The 9,540-nt window shown below is 33.4% G+C and overlaps 1 protein-coding gene across 1 annotated transcript; it reads right to left on the minus strand.

Moving 5' to 3' along the window:
- Positions 1–5,851: 5,851 nt before the first annotated feature.
- Positions 5,852–9,097, minus strand: LOC132311318 (secologanin synthase 1-like). Its single transcript, XM_059809195.1, has 5 exons — positions 8,682–9,097; positions 8,186–8,409; positions 7,683–7,921; positions 6,863–7,253; positions 5,852–6,471 (listed from the first exon to the last, which is right to left on the minus strand). Exons 1-5 carry the CDS (start codon positions 8,956–8,958, stop codon positions 6,040–6,042), a joined length of 1,563 nt encoding a protein of 520 aa, XP_059665178.1. The 5' UTR covers positions 8,959–9,097; the 3' UTR covers positions 5,852–6,039.
- Between the last annotated feature and the right edge of the window lie 443 nt (positions 9,098–9,540).

Raw genomic sequence — 9,540 nt, forward strand, 5'->3', positions numbered from 1 at the left:
TCAGTTAAATTAAGCATTCCGATTTTGCAAATACTTTTTGCACTTACTGGAGGGATAGTCCATCTGTTCAATTTATTTTGAACATTGGTCCATTCCACTAATTCAGTATTTTTTACCAGTTCTGAATCCTGGTTTTCCTGTACTCCTGAAGAGGAGGAAGAAGATGGTTGTAACATGTCTGTTAATTATTGTTAATGCTTTAAGGTCTGCATAGTATAAATATTATAATATTATATAGTGAACAGTAAGTTACTATTCTGTCTTCTTTCTGCTTAAGAGAGATTCTATTACTCGTCAATCAACGATTTACTGGAAACAATACCATGTGCAGCAATCTAATGCAAAAACGGGTTAAACATTCCAACGCGACTTTTGGACGACCCATAATGAAATCTGGGATAAACATAAATTAGACAGAATAATATGTATATTATTCATTACATAATTACGATGAATAAAAAAATATAAAAGGCTATAGGCAATAAAAAACTGATAGACCCATACCCCCATTATAGGAAATAAAAAATGATAGACCCATACTCCCATTATAGGCAATAAAAAATGATACGCAATATTGCAATAAAAAATGATGTGTGGTGTTGGAGTGTGATGGGCATATTTGGAATAAAAAAATATAAAAGAAACCAAAAAGATAGTCAATATGACTCATATTGCAGCCCGATTTGATATGGTGGTACTAGTGGACCCATAGACCCATACTCCCATTTTATGCAGCAGATCGAAGGAATAAAAAGAATTTCCGCTACTTGTATCCCACAATGAAAAAGTGGTCCAAGTTTTGGTCTAATTAACTGTTAAAGTTATTAATCAGTATTGTTACAAAAATCAAATTTTATAAAATCGATTTCAATAAAGACATATAAGAATTATTAATTGACACATCAAATTTTTTGTGTATCAAATTGGTTGTGTAGTCAAATAAAAATAATTATCAAGTATATCGTTTTCTTAACTTCTAATTTAACAGTCTTAAAAAAAAAAAAAAAAAAAAAAAAAAAAAGAAGAAGAAGAAGAAGAAGAAGAGTATCATTTTTCTACATGGCGGTGACCTAAATCTATTTTTCTTAATTTTATTATTTATTAGTGTTACACTTATATCTCGTAAATACATTATTAGGTGGAACTTTACTAATCTTTTTTTTTTTTTTTTTTGGAAATGGACATTCTTGAGAGGTCTCTTTTCATTTTTTTCATGTCTTTTTTTTTTATTAATAAAATTTATCATGACAGTGCTCTCAGTGGAGCTTGTGTTAGATTGACAGAGTTTAAATAAACACTCGTGAAGTAGTGACCGACACTAAAATTACTATTTGATAGAGAGCATTGAACAATAATAAAATAAAATAAAAAATTATCATTGTAATAAAAGAATTTTAATATTCATTGATATTTAATTTGAATATATTGATAATTGTCTTCTACTCCACCTATTATATATATATATATATATATATATATATATATAATGGGTGGAGTATATATATATATATATATTAGGGGTCACAATTCGTGTTCGTGAATTAAATTGTGTCGTGTCGATGTAAGGATATTCTACTAAATAGGTAAACTCAAATCCGACCTATTTAATAATCGTGTCAGGAACCCTCAATACTAACCCAACTTGTTTAATAATCTATTTATCAAAACAAAATATTTAATATTTAATCAAATAATATATATTTGAAAAAATTTGTTACAATTAACCTAAATATTCAAATTAAGAAAAAAAATCATAAGGTTATATTAAAATGACTTAACTATCCATAGTAATTTGGCTTAAATAGGTAACATATTACATAAGTCATATTCACGATTATAACACGTTGAGTTAAACAGGTATAAACGAGTTATACATGTTCAACCCCCTCAACCCCTAACCCGAAATAATTAAGTAAACGGGTTAATCGTGTCAATCGGTTTATGACCTGAATCCGTTTAAAGTCAACCCAAACCCACTTATCTCGTGTCGTATTCGAGTTGTATTGGCGGGTCGTATCGTAATTTGCCTCCCCTAATATATATATATTTTAAAAATATAAAAATTTCAAATAGAGAGATTTAATTGATGAGTAATGATACTCACACCGAACACTTGGAGTGATTTGCCGAACTGAATAATTTTTAATTGATTATTTATACAAAATACAATTAAGTGGATGGCTCAACTTTCTTATTTGTTATATAATTGATCAATTAAAAGAGTAGGTCTAGAAATTCACTGTAATTATTCGGTGTAAAAATCATTAAATTATTTTCCTTCACTTCAAATGCTAAGTGGAATCTATCAATTTGAGGGGTAAAATAAATAAATAAATAAATAAATAAAAATTATAGTATCAAACACAACTAAACAAATAAGTGCAAATTTAGAACTAAATGCTGATAAGGAAAAATTGTAAGCACTCTGCTTAAGGTTGCTTTGGCTGCCTCAGTTTAGCGCACATTGAGAGAAAGTAATAACACGAGATTATCTTAGTTTTGAGAATAGAAAAAACTGTTGTAACAAAATTTGACAAAAATCGGCTTATGTTACAATCTAAATTCTTGTGTATTGATTTTTTTAACTGATTCCAATCAAGAATGGGTCTCCAAATTCCTTCTCACAGTCCAAAAAGTTTACATAAGTTTCTTTGTTCGATGCTTACCGGAAAAAAAAATAATAATAATAAAATAAAAAAAAATTCTCTTTCCATGTATTGTTTGAGATGGAATTGCAAGTGAGTAAAAGTTATAAATAACTTGTATAGTAATATAGCTTTTTGAAGTGTTGAGAAATATATATAGCTTTTTATGCACACGCATATCACATCACATTATTAATTGGAATAGGCGGTAAGGTCTTGATAGACTTTATTCATGTGTATAATATATACTCACGCATATAGATAAATCACATGTACATTCTGAATCACAATTAAAAAGTTTAGAGGCAGTAAAGGCATGAACATTAACTTTTATTTACTTTCTGCTGTTAACTTATTGCTAAAAAAATAAAAAATAGTAAAAATAAAAAATAAAAAAACATTAATTCTTAATAGAAACACCATTCATTTCAATCTCATATATATATATATATGTATATCCCAAATTTTTTTTGGAAGGTAATATTTGTCAATTCTTGATAAAAGCCAAGTGGGTATTATCCTTCTTTGATTTCAACCTCGCTTAACATGCACCTTTGTAAACTTATAACAAAAGCCGCGATTATTATATGCTCAGTTAATTTAGTCTTATGGTTCTTCATTATCTTTTTTTAGGAGTATATATATATATATATGATAAGCAAAAAAATAACATAAATTCAAACCTATATATATATGAGAAGCAAAAAAAAATAACACAATTCAAATTCAAACCGAGCATGTCAACCTAGATTAGGCTGATAGGAAAATGATTCTTGAACCAAATAGTTGCGGTGAATTGCTAGACCTACTCTTTTAATTGATTAATTATATAATAAATAAGGAAGTGGAACCCTTCATTTAGTTATATTTGATATAAATAGTCAATTAAAAATTATTCGATTCAATAATTCACTACAAGTATTCGATATGAGTATCACTTACTCTTAATTTATTTAAACTTTTTGGTAAGATGTTTTTAGATACTTCACTGTAAGTGTTCGGTGTGAATATCACTTATTTTTAATTGATTTAAACTTTTGGGTGAAATATTTTTAGATAGAGAGAGAGAGTTAATAAATCATTCACGCATGACATGAGGATAAGAGACAGAAAAGAAATGTCTCCACTCATAAATAAAACAAGTTTCTATCTTGATGCTTTACTTTATTTATATGTCTACAACTCTATCTACATGTCTACAACCCTCTGAATATAAATGGAATGCTGCAGCGAGGTACACGAGGTAATAAACGAAGGAATAATAATTTTTCAGTCAGTTAGCCCATCATTGTTGACATATAGAGGAGACAAGAAAAGAGGGAAGAATGAAGTATACTCTCTCCTCTATATTAACAATCTACACACATTTTATTTTATTTTATTTATTTATTTTTACTAAACAAGAAAACAAGGAGAACAGAGAAGCCCAAAAACAGAGCAAACCAAAAAGAAACAACCACCTCACCTAGGAAGTGGATGAAGGTCGTTGTCAATAAGAGAGAGGAGCCAATTGGGCCAAATATCCCAAGACAAATTCGAGGAGTGAGAACTGAGGGAGTATCGGCTGATGGCATGAGCCACAACATTACAATAGCGAGGAGCCCACATTAGAAAGTAATCCACCAAAGAGCCTAGTAGAAAGCTAATATCATCAATCACATTTAAAAGGGAAGAAGACTAAGGGGAGAGGGACATAACAGACAAATAGTTACCCTCAACATCGACATTATGGAAACCCCAAACACGCAAAAGGGAGAGACAATCCCTGAGGATAATAGTTTCAGCCATTTCAGCAGACCCAATGTCAGGCTTAAAGAAGGAGGTGACTTTCAGAGGGCGGCTTGAGGAATCCCGAAGGATAAAGCCCCCTCCGCACTCCATAAAACCCGTAGAGAAAGAAGCATCACAATTCAACTTTAAGTGCCTCATAGCAGGAGGAAACCATCGAGAAGGAACAGGGGCACGAGGCACCGGTGGAGGGGAAAGCAAAGCCTGAGACACAATCTCGGCAAACTCTTGAAAAGATGAGAGGGCCTTGCTGACCACCTCCAAGACATCACGCTTAAAACTCTTAAAATGAAGGTCATTCTTAGCCTTCCAAATATGCCAGCAGATGGAGCACCCCAAACTACACAAATCATTGAAAAGATGGCTTTGTTTCCAACAGGACACCAGAGAAAACCAAATATGGGACCAAGACCCATTTTCAGACTTTGTGAAAACAGCGCGAAGCAGTGAGGCTTTCCACATCATACGGGAAAAAGGGCAAGTGAAAATCAAGTGAAAATTAAATATAATTTTTTTTAATGTAAATTTATAATAGTCCACTTAATCAACACCATGCCATTTTTTCCCATGTAACTGAATGAGAATTTATGTGACATAAGACCCCTCATCTTAATCTGCAGCCAAAGAACAAGATAAACGTAGAACTAATATCCTTCTTGTATCTTCTACCATCCAGTGTTAAGAAACTTTGTTATAGATCAAATCATACAAATTTTCCTATAAATTTTATGTGTCACTTTCTATAATGAGCTACAAAGGCTGTAAAAGCACATTTTTTGTTTTTAGAGTAAAGGTATTTGACAAATCTGTCAATTAACTTCCCGGATTCCCCAGCAAAACTATCTATAAACTCACCCTTTTAAGCTCACCATTTGTAATTCCTGACCAGTTTAACACAGTTTAACACACCAACAAACCACCTTGACCCTACAATGCTCCTCATATCATCTTTGGAATATTTCCAATTTCTCATAGGCTCTTCAAGGCCAAGAATCTCGTTTTTTGATTTTTCTAGTTTTTAAATTTGTATCTGGTAATTGTTTTGCAATGGAAAAAAACGAGTATTTTTAAATGCTTTGTTCTTTTTCAAGGCGATAGAATTCATCTCTGTTGACGGAGGGATGGCTTTTGAAACGAGTGGGCTGGGATTGAAGGTGTTTGATGTGAGCTTGAGAGTTTCGAAAGTTGGATTTGCTCTGCGGCTTGGGATAATCTTTGCAGTGTTTAAGATTTTCTTTAAATTGGAGCATGTTGGAACCCGGGATAAGCTCATTCCAGGATTGTGATAAGATGTTTAAAGTCATGATTTGTTATGCTTAGGCTTGAGGAATGAATCATTGAGATAAAGAAACAGGGCTTAATTAATGATCAGAGCTTTAATGGTTATGCCGAATTGGCGATTAATACACCATATCACATAGTAGTCCACTGATATATACTTAGTTTTATTAATCCATTCCAACGACATCAAACATGGGGCTACAATAATTCAACGTCACAATAAAACACGACACACTTGAAACTAGGTACTTGGACAAACAAGTCCACAATCAGTTTCAAGCTATAAACATGATACACATTAATACGCCATTAGTTTACGTCGACCTCAACAGTTGAGCTTGTGGAAGACGACTTGAGCGCCGTATTGGGGCTGAAGAGTTAACATAGTGAAAGGACCATGAGCATAGGATGGAGAAAGTTGGAATGAGAAGCGTTGCAGAATCATTGCGAGGGCCATTTTCGCCTGTAACAGAGCAAAGTTTTGTCCAATACAAATCCTTGGTCCCAGGCCAAATGGGAGGTAGAAGAATGGGCTCTTTGTTGCCTTGGAAATCCCTTCTGCAAACCTCCCTGGATTGAACTCTTCCGCATCCTTGCCCCACATCTCCTGGTCACGGTGAAGCAGCATCGATGGCATCATCAGCTGCACTCCGGCTGGTATGGTCAAGTCTCCTAATTTTGCCTCTTCATATGTCACTTTAGTCACCTCGATTACTGGAGGGTACAACCTCAGAACCTCGTTCAGAATCATTGTTACCTGTCAATTAATACATGAGTAATGATACTCAGACTAATTTGTCAAATCTATTTGTCTATCATTTGATGTCGTGAATATGCTCAAGAGTTGGTCTCACTCACTACATCAAAAGAATAGAAACCATTTGCTAGACAAATATTGATAATTAAGTAGTCCGAGAGTTGAATGTATCTATTTTATGTGAGTGAATGATAACATCATCATAAAGTCATTAAATATGATATGAAATCATCCCGGTACTCATATAATTTTAGTCAGATATTTTAGTTAGATGTGTTCAACTTTCACTCTTTGACACACTATTGTATGGAATCTTGAAACCTTCAACTTTGAAGAGTCAGAAAAATCACCAGGTCTTAGAATTTGAAGTTAACAAGTGGAAAGCACTCACAATTTTTAGGTTTTGAACCCTATTAAAGTCCAGTTTTTCCTTCCCGAAGAGCTGCAAAACTTCTTCTCTGGCTTGCTCTTGCCAGTCTTGGTGCCTACATAGTAGAACAAATGTCCATGCGAGCAGACTGCCGGTGGTATCTTGCCCGGCAAAGTAGAAGAGCTTGCACTCTGAGATGATCTCGTCAAGACACAATCCAGCATTCTTTTTGTTTCCTTGTCTTTCTATCTCTTTGAAATTGGATTCCAATAATGTGCCCAGTAAATCGTCACCACAAGGTTTTCCTTCCTTAACCTCCATCAATCTGCTATTGATTATTGTCCTAAACCTGACTCTTATTTCTTTGTCAATAGCCCTCATCTTCTGATTCCTTTTGGTAGGCAAAACATCACTACACAAAGAAACCGTAGTTTCCAAACATCAACACACCAAAAAAATAAATAAATACAAACAGTAGTTTCCAAACATTGACACACCCAATGAATAAATAAATAATATTAATAAATAAATAAATCTGCAGATAGAGAAAAAGAAAAGACTACACAATAACCCCGGGACAGGGCCTACACAATGAAAATGTCGGTCATTTCAAGATGATCTCTACTTACTCTAATTTCTTATTTGGTAGATAAGGTTTGGATCTCATGTCAACATCGATTGATTTTAAGTTGGGATCTTATGTCAAAATCGATTGATTTTTTTCCTATTAATTAAATAATTTATTTTACAATTGTTCAACACGATTCAAAATGATGATTGAAAAAGAATAGAAGAAGAATCTGACTCGATCCGTAGTTGCACCAGTACTTGATTTAATTACCTCCAAATCGGAATGTAAAGAGTGCGCATAACCTCTACTGTAAGCTTAATTAGATCTTTCAGAAGTTCAAATATCCGTTCTCCTCCAGAAATAGGACCAAATGCTACCCGTGAAATCACTTGGCTGGTTAATCTATCAAAAGTTGGATATACATCAATCTCAATTGATCCATTTTTGCAGCACTCTTCCCATTTGGTCAAATGCTCATCGTAACATGCATAAAATGCAGGCAGCATATTCTACACAAAAAAAATAATAATAAAAAACTTTTAATCGAGAAAGTATACAGTATCTTATGGGCATTTTATTCATAATATTTCTGTCCAATGTACAGTCATATTTTTTTTTTATTATTATTTTTTTATTTCCAAAAGTATCAATTTTATATGTATTAAAATAAATTGAGAGTTTTTATGACTATGCATTGGGTGGATAATGACTGGTACAAATGTGAGCTAATCATTTTATTAATAAAGATTATAGGAAGAATGGAAATGATGGACCTTCAACTTTTCTTGATGGAAAGAGGGAGCAATAAGCTTTCTGTGTTTGGCCCATTCATGACCCTCCAAGCTTCCAGTTCCAGTAAGTAGGAACTTGCTCAGTTTATTGTTTACATGATGATTCTTCTGAAAGCTGTGGTAGTTTGCCATGATTTCCTTCACAAGATTAGGTTCCATGATGTGGACCCTTGGCATCCGCCCAAGCCATGTGAAGGATTTCTTACCTGTTGAAAGTCATAGCCATTAATTCAATAAATTAATTAATTATATCGAATTAATTACCATATATATATATATATATAACAACATGCAGCTACCACATAATGAATGTCAACTCAAATTAAATGCCATATATTAAACAAAAAAAACATGTCCATGGCTTAGCTAGCTAGCACAAAATGAATTTCTCTAATTAAATGTGTGGTTTAATTAGTATATGTACCTGCTAAGCATGATAATTAATGTGAATTTAATATGTGTATATATATATATATACCATAGGTGTCTATAGTTTTGACGACATGGGGCATGAGCCGGCGGACGATATCGTCGGAGATGTTGACGGGCTTGGACATGGTTTCTTTGAGCAGCATGGAGCTCTCTCTCAGGTCCCCAACCATTAACTTGTAAGGGTTTCCTCTGAAACCTTGCTGTCTGAGGCGATTTTCGATCCTTTTCGGCGTCAACCACGCCCAGTTCAGGACTCTCCATGCCCACAGAAGAAATACAACGGCACAAGAGGCCACTATGGACTTGTACATTAACACCTCCATTGTCAATGCTAGCCAAGAGCTTCCAGTGACACAGAGAGACACAGAAAGAAAACAGAGACCTGTATGGTGTTGGAGTTATCAGGTGCAATCATCTATAGGCACTACTTGGAATAAAAAATATAGCAGTGGACTGTGCTAATGCGGTGTTGGAGAGTGACTGTGCAATCATTATAGGCAATATTGCAATAAAAAAATTGTGTGGTGTTGGAGTGCGATAGGCATAGTTGGAATAAAAAAATATAAAAGAAACCAAAATATAGCCGATATGACTCATATTGCAGCCCGATTTGATATAGTGGTACTAGTGGACCCATAGACACATACTCCCATTTTATGCAGCACATCGAAGGAATAAAAAGAATTTCCGCTACTTGTCTCCCAATGAAAAAGTGGTCAAGGTTTGGTCTAATTAACTGCTAAAGTTATTTATCAGTATTGATCAATTTTTTTATAAAATCGATTTCAATAAAAACACATAAGAATTATTAATTGACACATCAGATTTTTTGTGTATCAAATTCGTTGTGTATTCGAGTAAAAATACTATCTCTTTTCATAACAGTTGGCAATTTAAAAAACTTT

The sequence above is a fragment of the Cornus florida genome, unplaced genomic scaffold (genome assembly GCF_030987335.1).
Source record: "Cornus florida cultivar Cherokee Brave unplaced genomic scaffold, ASM3098733v1 CherokeeBrave_3.0.0_Hap2_Chr06, whole genome shotgun sequence".
NCBI classification, from domain to species: domain Eukaryota; kingdom Viridiplantae; phylum Streptophyta; class Magnoliopsida; order Cornales; family Cornaceae; genus Cornus; species Cornus florida.